The sequence below is a fragment of the Trichechus manatus genome, unplaced genomic scaffold, assembly GCF_000243295.1.
Source record: "Trichechus manatus latirostris isolate Lorelei unplaced genomic scaffold, TriManLat1.0 scaffold00005, whole genome shotgun sequence".
In the NCBI taxonomy this organism is placed as follows: Eukaryota; Metazoa; Chordata; class Mammalia; order Sirenia; family Trichechidae; genus Trichechus; species Trichechus manatus.
Window position 1 is genome coordinate 13,279,382 of NW_004443941.1, and position 15,316 is coordinate 13,294,697.

Consider the following 15,316-nt stretch of genomic DNA (forward strand, 5'->3'; position numbering starts at 1 on the left):
CCCCCAAAAAAAAAGAGGTTGAGAAGTTAGAGGGTTGACATGTTGTGGGGTTGTTAACCAATGTCATAAAACAACATGTGTACTTCTGTTTCATGAGAAACTATTTGTTCTGTAAGCCTTCACCTGAAGTACAATAAAATAAATAAATAAATAAATTCTTTACTTGCAACTCTTGAACATGGCGAAGGAGACTCTAGATCCTAAAAATACTTCCTTACAAGCTCCTTTTTCTACTCCCACTACTTCCCTCACCCACCACAGCTCTCCCAGCTGTCTCTAAAGTGTTTCTAAGCCCTCACTGGAGAATGGGTCTAGAACTACTCATTCTTCATGTCCACTGTCAGAAGCAGGGTATGCACAGAGCCAGCTCTGAGTGGGGAGGTATTTTCGTGTCTTAGGATTTGGGCTCTACACATATTTTTATTGGGAACACATAAGAAATATAATAAAATCCATATCATATCGAGAAGTTCATAACCCCAAGGGGAAGAAAAGACATGAAATAATCAAAGAATAATACAAGCCGGTAGATACTCGCTGGGAGAGTGTGTGATACACAGAAATAAGATCACGAAGAAATCCTCTTGGGCTAGAGTAGTCAGAGGAGGCTATGGGGTAGAGATGAGACTTGAGTTGGACCTCAGAGAATAAGTGAAATTTGTATGGGTAAACATGATAATAAAAAAAAACCAAACCTGTTGCCACTGAGTTGGTTCTAACTCATGGCGACCCCATGTGTTACAGAGTAGAACTGCTCCATTGGTTTTTCTTGGTTGTAATCTTTATGGAACCAGATCACCAGACCTTTCCTCCATGGCACCACTGGGTCAGGTCAAACCACCAACCTTTAGGTTATAGTTGAGTGCTAACCCTTTGCGCCACCCAGGGGCCTAAACATGATAATAGCAGCTAATATCTAGATGTTGTTGTTGTTGTTAGTTGCCACCAAGTTGGCTCCAACTCATGGTGACCTAATGTATAACAACAAAACGCTGCCTGCTCCTGTGCCATCTTCAAGATCATTGGTATGCTTGAGTCCATTGGCTGCAACCACCGTACATTTTGAGTGCCTTCCAACCTAAGGGGCTCATCTGCCAGCCGTGTATCAGACAATATTATGTTGTGACCCAGAGGATTTTCATTGCCTAATTTTCAGAAGTAGATCACCAGGCCTTTCTTCCTAGTCTGTCTTAGTCTGGAAGTTCCACTGAAACCTGTCCACCATGGGTGACCCTGCTGGTATTTGACATACTGGTGGCATAACTTCCAGCATCACAGCTACACGCCGGTATGACAAACTGACAGATGAGTGGTAGAATACTTAGATAGCGTGTATTAAATACCTATACTCATTTACACCTCACAGCTGCCCTATGAAGTAGGGACTTTCGGCCCCATTTTCAGATGAGGAAACCAAGACACAGCGCGGTAAAGTAATTTGCCCAAGGCCAAGATTTGGACCCATGCAGTCTGGCTCCAGAAACATGTTCTTAACCATCATGCACCACCACATGCAGAAAAAAGGGGAACAAGGAATTCAAGGGAGGGAACAGCAAGCCCCTGGGAACATGGTGAGCAGGGTGTAGCTTACTCAACTGGAGTAAACACTCTGCTTGCTGTTGTTGTTACATGCCATTGCGTCAGCTCTGACTCATAGTGACCCTAGGCACAACAGAATGAAACACTGCCCAGTCCTGTGCCATCCTCACAATCATTGCTATGTTTGAGCCCATTGTTGCAGCCACTGTGTCAGTCCATCTCATCAAGGGTTTTGATTGTTAAGGTTGTGTATCAACTTGGCTGGGCCATTATTCTCAGTGTGTTTGGCAGTTATGATGTAGTTTGGCAGTCACATAATGATGTAATCACTTCCATGATGAGATCTGATATAATGTGATCACCTCCATGATGGGATCTGCTATGAGTAGCCAATCAGTTGAAAGGGATTTTCCTTGGGGGTGTGGCCTGCATTCAATATAGGCAGACTTTCTGGCAAGATTCAGGGGCTTTTGCTCACTCTGGATTCTGCAGCTGGCTCCTGTTCTTCTGACCTCTGGTTCTTCGGACTTGAGTTAGCAGCTTGCCTGCTGATCTTGGGATTCATCAGCCTCTCCCGTCTGGATCTTTGGTTCACCAGTGCCTGCAGCTATTTGAGTCAGGAGAAGCCTCTATCCTGACCCATGGACTTGGGACTTTCCAGCCTCTACAACTTCGTGAGTCATTTCCTTGCTATAAATCTCTGTTTCTCTGTCTGTCTCTCTCTATATATATATATAGACACTTTACTGGTTTTGCTTCTGTAGAGAACCCAGCCTAAAACAACGTCTTCTTCTTTTTCACTGACCTTCTACCTTACCAAGCATGATGTCCTTTTCCAGGGACTGGTCCCTCCTGATAACATGTCTAAAGTATTTCAGATGAAATCTCACCATCCTTGTTTCCAAGGAGCACTTTGACTGTACTTCTTCCAAGATAGACTTGTTTGTTCTTCAGGCAGTCCACAGTATATTCAATATTCTTCACCAGCACCATAATTCAAATGCATCAATTATTCTTTGGTCTTCCTTATTCATTGTCCAGCTTTTGCATGCATATGAGGCGACTGAAAATATTATGGCTTGGGTCAGGTGCACCTTAGTCCTCAAAGGGACATCTTTACTTTTGAACACTTTAAAGAGGTCTTTTGTAGCAGATTTGCCCAAAGCAATAAAAAACGTCACATGATTTCTTGACTGCTGCTTCCATGGGCATTGATTGTAGATCCAAGTAAAATGAAATCCTTAACGACTTTGATATTTTCTCCATTTATCATGATGTTGCTTATTGGTCCAGTTGTGAGGATTTTTGTTTTCTTTATGTTGAGGTGTAACCCATACTGAAGGCTGTGGTCTTTGATATTTATCTGTAAGTGCTTCAAGTCCTCTTCACTTTCAGCAAGCAAGGTTATGTCATCTGCATATCACAGGTTGTTAATGAGTCTTCCTTCAATCCTGATGCCCCACTCTTCTTCATATAGTCCAGCTTCTCGGATTATTTCCTCAGCATACAGGTTGAATAAGTATAGTGAAAGGATACAATCCTGATGCACACCTTTCCTGACTTTAAACCACAAAGTCTCCCCTTGTTCTGCTCGAATGACTGCCTCTTGATCTATGTACAGGTTCCTCACGAGTACAATTAAGTGTTCTGGAATTCCCATTCTTTGCAACGTTATCCCCAATTTGTTATGATCCACACAGTCGAATGCTTCTGCATAGTCAATAAAACACAAGTAAACATCTTTCTGGTATTCTCTGCTTTCAGCCAAGATTCATCTGACATCAGCAGTGATATCCCTCGTTCCATGTCCTCTTCTGAATCTGGCTTGAATTTCTGGCAGTTCCATGTCGATGTACTGCTGTAACCGTTTTTGAATTATCTTCAGCAAAATTTTACTTGTGTGTGATAGTGATACTGTTTGATAATTTCCACATTCTTTTGGGTCACTTTTCTATGAAATGGGTGCAAGTATGGATCTCTTCCAGTCAGTTGGCCAGGTAGCTGTCTTCCAAATTTCTTGAGTGCCTCCAGCACTGGATCTGTTTGTTGAAACATCTCAACTGATATTCCGCCAGTTCCTGGAGCCTTGTTTTTCACCAGTGCCTTCAGAGCAGTTTGGACTTCTACCTTCAATACCATCAGTTCTTGATCATATGCTATCTCCTGAAATGGCTGAACATCGACCAATTCTTTTTGATACAGTGACTCTGTCTATGCCATCCATCTTCTTTCAATGCTTCCTGCATCATTCAATATTTTCCCAGTAGAATCCTTCCAAATTCCAACTCAAGGACTGAATTTTTTCTTTAGTTCTTTCAGCTTGACAAATGCCAAATGTGTTCTTCCCTTTTGATTTTCTAACTCTAGATCTTTGCGCATTTCATTATAACACATTACTTTGTCTTCTCTAGGCTCCCTTTGGAATCTTTTGTCCAGCTGTTCTACAGACTAAACACCTTGATTAGGGAATGGGAAATAAGTTTAAATAAATAACGAACATTGGATTGCAAAGGGCCTTGAAGGTCAGGAGAACAGGTTTAAAGGCTTAGAAGTAACTCTATGAGAAAAGTAATAAGAAAAAAATCACCTAGTAGAGTAGCCTCTATTCAAATATCCAAGACTTACTTTGACTTTGACCTAAATCTGATAATGTTCAGGAACCAAGTGGTACTTCTCCCCAGTAAATGTACAGCAACGGGGGTGGTAGAATAGGAATGAAAGGGCAGAAAAGGAGGAGGATAAGAAGAAAACAAATGCTGGGATAATCCATAGGGTTCTATGAACTCACAAGACTAGGACACCCCATCAAATTCAAGAGAAAGCAAAGATTTCCTTCTCACACATCACATTTCAGCATGCACACACAAGAGCTACATGGTATTCTTATTACAGGGCCACGTGCTCACTTATGTTGGTTATTATTTTAGGAAGAACAGTGCATGCCAATGGGGTGTAATTGCCCCACCTCTGAAGTTAATGAGGATTGGGGATCCATCTCTCCCAAAGGCCTGTGGGGGCATTGCGCTTTCTTCCCCCTCCTCACTCTTGGCCCATCGTCTATAAGGGGAGTGATTAGTTATTTGCTTGGCACTTGTTCTCAGCTGAATGGGCCCTTCTGTAAGCAAAGGATCAAGGATTGTGGGAGTACCCTGCTGGAAAAACGGTATTACACTTAAAGAGGAAAACCTTATTTTCTCAGCTATGAAGTTCCACTCCCTAATTAGAAAATAATGAAGCAAGCCTTCTCTTTCCATTATTAGTAGGATTTGAGATTTTCCTTTTTGTAAAACCTTTCCTGTCCCAAATCTTTACCAGCTGTGAGCTCATTTAATGAAAACAAAGCACTCACTGAATGCTGGAGAAGCTCAGTGGGGCTAATGCTAAAAGGATGTATTATACCCTAAGGTCCTTTTATAGTCACTCTGGCTTTTCATTAAATCTCCTCAAGAGGCCACCTTTAAATGTACCCCTGAGTGAGTGGGATTTGGCTGCAATGCCTTTAAAAATATTTCAGATGACTGGTCATACTAGTCTCCAAAAGAACACAACTTTGATCCACGTCTGAACTTTACAAAGAGAAGGGAAGGTCATGGCAGTTCATTCTCCAAGACCCTTCATATAAGGGATGCCTGGCTAAAGATGACAAGATGCCAGGCTGCACTGATGACAATTCAGAGACTGCTGGGTGTTGAAATAGGAAACCTGGGTTCCAGTCCTGGCTCTGCCTCTCGACCCAGCTGAGCAGCCTTACCAAGTCACAGTACCTTACCATGCCTGTCTCTCTGCCTAGTCAGTGGGATTATCAATACCTCCTTGTGCAATACATGGGGCCACCATGAGTCAGAATCAACTCAACGGCAACAGGCTTGGTGTGTTTTTTGTGCAAATCCAATCACCTACTGTCAATTACACTTCACCTCCACAATGAAAAGCTATAGTTCAGCAACCCCAATCAAGCCAGTGGTTTGTTTTAGACCATCCTGAGAACATCGTGTCTCTTCACCTCTTTTAAATACTTTTTTTTATTTTGAAATTTTTAATCCACTGGAAAATGGAAAGAACAGCATAATGATATACCTCACTTAGATTTACCAACCATTAACAGCTTACCACATCCACTCCATCTCTCCATATATGTGAGTATGCACAACACACTTCCCTTTCGCCAGACCATCAAAGTTTATAGAAAACATGACACTTCACCCCTAAATAATTTAGCAGTATCTCCCCAAAACAGGGACGATTTACATAACTACAGCACCGTTGCATCATCCAGTCTACAGTCCATATTCACGTCCCAAACTATTCCAAAAACGTCTTTTAAAGATGTTTTTTAAAATTCAGAATCCAGTCAAAGTTTATGCATTGCATTTTGCTGTTTTATTTCGGTTCCTCCCAATCCGCCTCCTCCTCCATCGAGAATAGGCCTCCCTGACATCCTGTTCCCTGTGACGTTGGATTTTGAGGAGGCCCGGCAAGTTGTCTGGACTGGTCTGACTGTACCATCACAAACAGATTCGGGTCAAACATTTCTCTGCAAGAACACCGCAAAGGGGACACTGTGTCTCTCCCACTGCATCAAACCAGGAGGCACATGGTGTCATACTCTCCCACTACTTGGCTGCTTGGTTAAGGTGGTGACTGCTACACCTCTTCATTTAAGGGCCCATTTTTCCCTTTGTACTTAACAAGTGAACTGTGATGGACACTTTGAATTTGTGTGAATATCCTGTTCCCCAACAACCTTTCATTCAGTGGTTTTAGCATCCACGGATGGTCCTGATCTAAAACAGCTATTACATAAACCCACTGCCGCCAAGTCGATTCCAACTCATAGCAGCCCTATAGGACAGAGTAGAACTTCCCGATAGGGTTTCCAAGGCCGCAAATCTTTACAGGAGCAGACTGCCACATCTTTCTCCTGCTGAGCAGTTGGTGGGTTCGAACCGCCAACCTTTTGGTTAGCAACCCAGTGCTTAACCACTGCACCACCAGGGACCCTTGGAGTTATTACATGGGGAGTTAAAAAGTAGTAATTTTTAAATTCTATCATTCCTTCTACATTTACCAGCCAGCATTCTTCTGTAAAAAAAAGAGCTTTCCTCTTCTGTTTTTTTTTTTGTTATTGTTCTTGTTACCCCCCTTCCTCTCTCTCCTTCTCTTTCTCTCTAAATATCACTATACAGTGTGGATTTTTAAAAAATATCATTCACTATATTATAATCCATTACTGTCATCATTCTGTTTGATGCCTGTCACCCCTTTTACTAGCTCCACGTGGTAAAGCCAGATGGCATGACGTGAACTCACCTGAGGTGGAGGTAGACGGCAACCTAGAGCTGCTGGAAGGAAGGAGGCACCCCTTCCAGAGAGCAGGAGCCCTTGCCATGGAGCCTGTGAGCCTGTGGAAATGTGGGGAGCCCTGCTGTACATTCAGAACTAGTGACTGGAGTTTGGTTACCATACAATTACTGATGGCACATCCGCTATAGAAGTGTCAGCTTCATCCACAGGGAATTATTCAGCTATAAAAGGACTTCAGCAAAGTCCTGAAGGTAAGATGGGAAAGGAAAAGAAATGGTAAATTTAGGGTTCCCCTTCTTTAGGATGGATTTGGTATAATCATTTGACAAAAATTTGCTTATAGCTATATATCATGGAGCGGATAAGAGTGACAACTGCTAACCAAAAGGTCGGTGGTTCGAATCCACCAGCCCCTCCTTGGAAACCCTATGAGGCAGTTCTACTCTGTCCTGTAGGGTCGCTATGAGTCGGAACTGACTCAACAGCAACTGGTTTTTGGTTATTTATCACCAGTGGGTATGTTTTCTAAAGCAGTATGCCTGGCCCTTCAGCAATGGGGCCACTCTTTGAGACCCCGAGGATCTGTAAACCTAAACTAGGCCTCCTTTTTAAAATCATCCAGAAACCAGGTGGCCACATGATCAAAGGAAGAACTACGGCAGAACACCTGATACTGCTAATCTACCCCCAGAAATGCTTTCAGAGCCTCAGGAATACTTGAAGTTCTTGATAAGGCAGCATTCAGAATTAAAGTGTCATCTGTGATTACATTCTAAGGCTGCAATCGTGTTTTGAACAAAAAGGTGCCATTCTCTCTGTTTGATTCACAATTACTGACATTTGAATAGAGAGCCGAGACAATGCTTTAAAGTAAGGTACAGCTATTGTAACAGAGGAGAGGAGGCTAAGCCTTCATTTCTGCGCGGTGACAGAATCCTCAAGGCAAAGGAAGCCCTCCTCATTTCGTGCTGGCACCATGGTGTTTGGGGAAGAGTTATTTGAAGTGACTCTCCAGCTGTTTCCAAAGGGCATTTAAAGCATTGTGCAGGCCTGACAGCATGTGGCCTCCCACTCACACTGTAATGTCTCCAAAGTAAGGAAGCCGCTCTGGAATCACAAGGCAGCATGTTCTATTGTGTGCAACCGCAAGAACAGAGACGTAAAGCAGCTGAAAAGGAAGCAGTGAGCTGCAGCCTTCGCAAAGCTGGGGCACCAAAGCTATTCCAGAAAAGAAAAGCATACATATATATGAAAAATATCCAAATATCCGTGATGCCAACAAGCCCCCAAAAGATTAAGGGCCCTTGGAGAGTAAGTACTTTGTGGGCAGACCAAGCCACTGACCTGACCTGCTCCAGCCAGGGTATAAAAATCCCTACCCCAGTAGAGGAGGATGACAGTTCAAGTCAACAGGTCACCTGCATTTCATGGAAATCCTATATAGAGCAGAAAACGGGAAACCCTTTCCTTCTGTCCCAGTCAGAGGGCCAGAGGCCACTACAAAATAATAACAACATAATAATTATAAGGAGTCTGGATGGCACAAGTGGTTTATGCTCAGTAGCTAACTGAAAGGTTAGAAGTTCAAATCCACTTAGTGACTCCACGGAAGAAAAGGCCTGGTGATCTGCTCCCATAAAGATTACAGCCAAAAAACGGTCAGGGGCCAACGCAATGGCAGCTAAAGACAACAACAACAACAATTGCAGCACCACATCAAGCACTTGCTCTGTTAGCAGCAGTGCTAAGGGCATACCTGTGAATACCTTTTTAATCCTCACGGCAGCCTCATGAGGTGGATCTATTATCAGCATCCCTATTTTCAGATTAGGAGAGTGAGGCACAGAGAGGTTAAGTCACCTGCCCAGCTACTCACCTCCTAAATTGTAGAGCAAGGATGTGGGGCTCAGGGCCTGCAAACTTAACCATAAGGCTGCACTTAGGGCAGTGGCATTGTGAGCCCGACAAAGGAGGATAAAATCCTAACGTGTATTGAACCAGGATCAGGGCAGCACGTAGCCATGACAAGGAAGCGGTCATACAACCCCTGACAGCTTTGCTCACCCAAAGGCAGATCCATTGCCGTCTAGTCCATTCTGACTCACGGGGACCCCATGGGCTAACAGAGTAGAACTGTGCTCCATCAGGTTTTCTTGGTTGCAGTCTTTACGAGTACCAGTTTGCCAGGCTTTTCTTCTGCGGAGCTGCTGGGTAGGTTCGAACTGCTAACCTTTTAGATTAGCAGCCAATCACAAGCCGATTTTGCCACTCAGGCTTCTAAAAGCAGGACAGGGGCTACTTTTTCTCGATTCGCTACATAGGCAGCTGCATCATTCAAAAGGTAGGAAAACAAGGAGGGGAATAGACTCTGGTCTTAATTCTGGCCAACAGAACATCCGATTTGCATCATGAAAATGATGAGAACCGCCAACATCCTCCAATACACCCCAGGACAAGGGCTCCCAAACTGGTAGGCCCAGGCTCAACGGGGGAGCTCCTTTGTAAGCCTGTGTATTCCGGGATCCCACTACCACTGGATTCTGCTTCAGCAGGTCTGCAGTTCACCTGGTCAGCAGATCAGCAGCGTCTGCAGTTTAACAAGCAACCCCAGGTGATTCTGATTTGGTGAATGGAAGAGGAAGCTTCCATAAATACTGGCCTAGACTCTACGAAATCAGACTTCAGAGAAGTTCAGAGAAAAGATGGCATGATTCTTCCATCTAAAACAGACTGCTATAAAGAAATTGAGCCCCCTGAATGACAGAAGGCGGTCCAAGAATAAGATTCTAAGTCTAAAATAGAAAAGAATTCCAGTGGGATTGAGCTGCTAAGGAGGTAAGAAGATTGCATATAATTATGCAGGATGACAGGCCTAGACAGAGTATCCATCTTCTCAGATAGATATATTCTATGATATAAAATGGGGAAGGAAAACTATTGAAAGATGATATCCAGGAATCAAAGCAGAACATATTTAAGAGCTAGCATGTGAAACTCGAAAGCCAGAGGAATTCAGAAGAAAGCCCCCCAGGGCCAGCCCGCTGCTCACACCATGCAGACTGAGCTCCGCCAGGTACCGGGCATTACGTGAGGTCCAGGCGTTTTAAGAAATGAATTAAACACATCCCTGCTCTTCTCTGCTCTCTCTGGACTCAACCCAATGAGGAGACTTTAAGAATTACTTTTTAATCTCTAATTTATATTTTCTGAATTTCAGTGTCTAAATATGCTTCAACAGTAGTCCCACCTGTATTTATTTCTATGCTGATTGTCTTAGATGTGGTGTGGGTTAATGGAAAGAGACCGGATCCGCCCCCGCCACACGCATGCACGCACGTAGGCACGCATGCATGCCCACGAGGTGAAATTTAGTGCTTGTTTGATTTCACAAAGGCTAGAGAAACCTTGCTGACAACAAGCCTGGAGGAGGAGCAGGTGAAGCTTGTACCTAAACCGCTTCCCAAGTCACATCCCCAGCCTGTCCCTTCCATGGGCATGCAGCTGCCAGCAACCCCCGTGTAGTAAAGCTGGGGTCTTGCCAGACACAAGAAGCTTAATTTTCTATTGCACCACTGTCCTTTCTTACTTGGGACTTCCATAATTACTCCTGAAAAACCGACACCAATATTTTCATTTAAGTCAATGGCTTTCAAACTTGTTTGGCTGTGATTTACAGTAGGAAATTTTTCTTACATAAGACCATCCAATTCATTGAGCATATATTTACTGTAATCCTACCAGGTGCTAGGCACTATTGTAGACAAGGCTTTGAACCAGCTTAGCATTTACATTTCTAACAAGTTCCCTGCTGAGAATTTCCATATCCACCCCCAGATATACTGAATCAGAATCTACAGTTTAATAAGATCCTCAGGTGATTTTCATGCATAACTTCCTGGGAACTAGTTAGAAATACAAATTCTCAGCAGGGGTTCCAGCCAGAACAAACCAGTTTCAAGCCCTAGATGTAGGGGATTCAGCAATGAACAAATCAGTGTGAAATCTTTACGCTCGTGGAGCTTATATTCTGCTGAGGGAGTTAGACCATAAACAAGTAAAATATAATAGTGGGTCAGATGGTGTAAAGCAATGGAGGAGAAACAAATCAGGGAAGGGGCCTAGGGAATGCTGGAGGATGACCAGGAACGGCCCCATGGAGAAGAAGGCATTGAACTCGGCCCACCAGGAGGAGGGTGAGTGGGCCACATGGAAATCTGGGGGAAGGAAAATGAACACAACCAGCAAAACCGATGTGCTAGAAATAGCCCCAGACAAAGTGTGTTCTGGTCCTGTTTCTGCCCCAACCAGTTTAGATAAGTCATTTTCCTCTGGGAGCCTGTTTCCTCCTTTTTAAAATGATCATCTCCAAGGTCCTTCTGGCTCTAACCTTCCTGAGTGTCTGTGTTCTAAGGAGCCTCTCATGTCTTATTCAGGGTAGAAGCACACGGATATACATACGTGTGCATGTGTATATGTCTGTGCATGCATAACATACAGAAATGGTAGAACAAAATGTCATAAAACACTACCCTCACTACATACCACACACTCTATATTTTCTATGGGTCCTATTTCATTTTCTTAAATGCTGATTGCACCCACTAAACTGATTTCACTAACCACTAATGAGTCTTAAGGAACTTTTTTATAGACACTGAGATTTTCTTGCTTCTGGAGCCAAATTTAGCATCAGCAAAACCACATACTCTTCCAAAAAAACCAAACCCAAACCTGTTGCCATCCGGTCGATTCCGACTCGGAGCGACCCTATAGTACAGGGTAGAACTGCCCTATAGGGTTTCCAAGGAACGGCTGGTAGATTCGAACTGCTGACCTTTAGGTTAGCAGCCAAGCTCTTAACCACTGCGCCACCAGGGCTCATCCGAGAGAGGGAAAAGCTGACTCAGTATTGGAGCCTTCCTCAGCCACCAGCTTTCCAGCAACCCAGAAAGCCCATGTACCTATCTATGCCTGTGGCACCAGAAGCATCAAGCAGACAGCCTCAAAGCCCAGCTCTGCTGCTGTGATCCTTTTTTTTTTTTTTTATGTTATTCTCTTTTTTTAATGTTTTAAATAAACATTTTATTGTAGAACAGTTTGAGATTTACAGAATTACTGCAAAGACTGTCAGAGTTCCCATATACCTGGCACCCAGTCTCTCCTATCAGCATCTTATATTAGTGTGGTATACTTGTCACAATTAATGAACCAATATCAATAAACTGTTATTCAGTAAAGGCCATACTTTGTTCAGATTTCTCCAGTTTTTCCCTAACGTCCTTTTTCTGTCCCAGGACCCTATCCAGGATGCACATTCCATCTTGTAGTCATGTCTCCTTCGGGCTGTGACAGTTTCTCAGAATTTCCTTGTTTTTGATGACCTTAACAGTTTTGAGGATTGCTGGTCAGCTATTTTGTAAAATGCATCTCTATTGGGAAATGTCTGATGTTTTTCTCCTGATTGGACCGGCGCAAACTACATAACCACGTTGAGGCTTCGGTTTCTTATTGGTGTAATGGACAAGACGATGAGGATTAAATCACTACATATACATGGAATAGCTAGTCAAGTAAACCAAACCAAACCGACTCATAGTAACCCTACAGGACAGAGTAGAACTGCCCCATAGGGTTTCCAAGGAGCGGCTGATGGATTCAAACTGCCAACCTTTTAGTTAGCAGCCAAGCTCTTAAACACTGCACCACACCACCAAGGCTCAGTGGTTAGTCAAGTACCAGCCCTTAATTCACACTTAATAAAATGGTGGTGGTGATGGTGAAGATAGAGATGGAGGTAAACTAGACCCAAAGTACAGCTTCATCCCACCACGCCATCAGAACCTAAAACGTTAGACAAACAGAGCCAGATACTGTGAATGCCAGTAATTACCTTAGTAATAAATGTCACAGAAGGAAGAAGAATGTGAGCTCGAAACTCTGCTGCTCTCATTGCCTTCCAGTTCCTAAACCCCCTCTCTCCCTCCTTCAGCAAACTATATGGAAATGGATTTGAAGAAATACAAAGTCACGCGTTCAATGGGACGACGCTGATTTCACTGTAAGTACACGCTCATTTCCCCAGCCCGTGAATAAAAATGAAACATTCCTCTGGCTATCTGATCCCATTCAATCTCCAGCAGCTAACTCAGGGCAAAAATAAACTTTCAAGTGGCTAGTCCTCGGTGCCTCCCACGTGTTACTAGGCAACTGGCTGGCTGGAAACCCCAGAGCACCCTGATTTCAAAGACAGATGCAGCCTCGATACATTGAAGTTGACAGTTTGCTGAAATATTCAACACCCTCCTTTATGCCTCCTCCATTTCACAGCCTCCCTCTCTAACCCCCTCACTCGGTGGACAGTATGTGAGAGGCAGCGCAGTTTCAGAAAAGACATTCTTCTCCCTGGCCCGCCAGCAGAGAAATTGGGTAACATCATTCACTAGCGTGATCGGCCACAACAATTCCACTCAGCCCCATCTCCCTATTGTGGGAGGCGGGGGAGCCTCAAGCTAATTTTCCGCAGGGTATGGGAGCTACCCTAGTCAGCAGTGTTAGCAGCCTTTAACTCAAGGGGGCGGGTGTCCCTACTGTTTCCTTCATGGTTCTCAACCTCTGTGGTTCCTCTTCTAAAACACTGACACATTCACAAAGCTTGCGGGGGCTGGGACCAGTGAACCTTAATAGGTACAGGGTGAGGTGATGATCACTCTACACTTGTGTGTAATAAAAACTAAGAGCACACATGGAAAGCTCAATGAAGGCCTAAATTAAGGGGCTGGGGAGAAGCTTTTATAATAGACAAGTCATCTACACCATGGTCTACACCAGTGCTTCTTAAACACACATAAGAATTACCTGGTGGGTGGGGGTAAAGAATTACCTGGAGGTTGTTCAAACACAGATTCCTGGGATTTAATAGGTCTAGGGTAGGGCCTGAGAATTTGCATTTCTAACAAGCTCCAGGGGATGCTGATGCTACCAGTCTGAAGTTGAGTAGCACAAGTCTATACAATATACTATGTATTTATTGTAACTGTAGACTTTAAACAAAGATCTTACTACATGCATACATGCTAGATAACTTGTTGGCTAAGAGAATAGGCTTTAGAGTCACTGACTTGGATTCAAAATCCTGTCCCACTGTTGATCAGCTTGTGTGGCCTTGAGCAAATTGCCTAATGTATCTAAGCCAAGAGTCCTCACCTATAAAATGGATCAACAGTGTTTCATAGGCTTGCTCTGAGGATACCTCCACCAAAGTGAAAAGCTCTACTTTGTATCCGCCATATTTAACATGGTGCCTGGCACATAGTAGATGGTCATTTATTATTCAATGAATGGATGAGTAAGTAATTAAATATGATTAGATTTTTCTGTGCTTAGCACAGGGTCTGGTACATAATGAGTGCTCAAGAAATGGTAGCTTTAAAAAGCTGTTCTTCCTATCATGGCATGAATCGTCTCACTTTCTTGTGGGTCACACTTTTTATTGTTTTTTGACTTTAATTTAATGAAGGGTTTATTCTGGCCAGTTTAATCTGTCTCTGCCAAAGTGGAATCAGGCATTGATATCCTCTCGTGGAGCAGCACCCTCAGACACCTCATTCCGTTGTTTGCTCACAAGTGTTGACTGGGCATCAGCTGTGCTTGAAGGAGCATGCTGTAATCTGAGGGAAACAAAGGTGAATAAGTCCTGTGCTTGCTCTGTAGGAGCTTTCAGCTTTGAAAGAGTCACCTCCAAATGGCAATAAATGCACACTTAATAGTAACTGAAATAGAAAGCTAGACATGTCACCTGCCCTGAGAGAGGGACAGTCCTCTGGGATTCCAAAGGCAGGGGCAAAGGGAGCTAGAGACGGCCTCATGAGAGGGGTGGACTTTGAGCTGGACCTGATTTAGAGAGGCACAGGTAGGAGGAAACCCCATTCTGGAAGAGGGCAGCAAGAATGTCCCAGAGGAGGGGGCATGGGATATGTTCAAGGAACAGCAACAGTACCTTTTAGAAAGCCCTAGACAAAAAAGAGGAAGACCCTCAATGAGATGGACTGACACAGTGGCTGCAACAATGGGCTCAAACATAGCAACGATCTTGACGATGGTGCAGGACTGGGCAGTATTTAATTCCGTTGTACGTAGGGTTGCTGTGATTCGGAACCGATTCGACAGCACCTAACAACAACGACAATCTACAGAATCAGACTGTCATGTCTTTCTCAGGTGGAGCAGCTGGTGGGTTCCAATCACTGACCTTTTGGTTAGCAGCCAGGTGTTTTAACCACTGTGCCACCAGGGCTCCTTTTAGGGGGGCCATGGTATGGGGTTTGAATTCTATTCTCAGGGCAGGGAGAAGAAAGTAGTGTTCAAAACTGGAACAAGCAAAAATTTTAAACTAAATATACATCCAGCCCAGTCTCAGACACCTTCCTCAGATACACACTTGTGCCGAACAATGACACAGAAGCTCTGCAAAGTT

The 15,316-nt window shown here is 43.8% G+C and overlaps 1 protein-coding gene across 1 annotated transcript in view; it reads left to right on the forward strand.

Annotated features, from left to right (window-relative positions):
- The window catches only part of LHCGR (luteinizing hormone/choriogonadotropin receptor), a gene marked incomplete at its 5' end in the record, with an annotated part of 74,207 nt that overhangs the window by 43,665 nt on the left and 15,226 nt on the right, over window positions 1-15,316 (forward strand). The window contains 1 exon segment of the mRNA XM_004369593.2: window positions 12,833-12,901. Within this exon segment, the coding sequence (XP_004369650.2) occupies window positions 12,833-12,901 (69 nt within the window).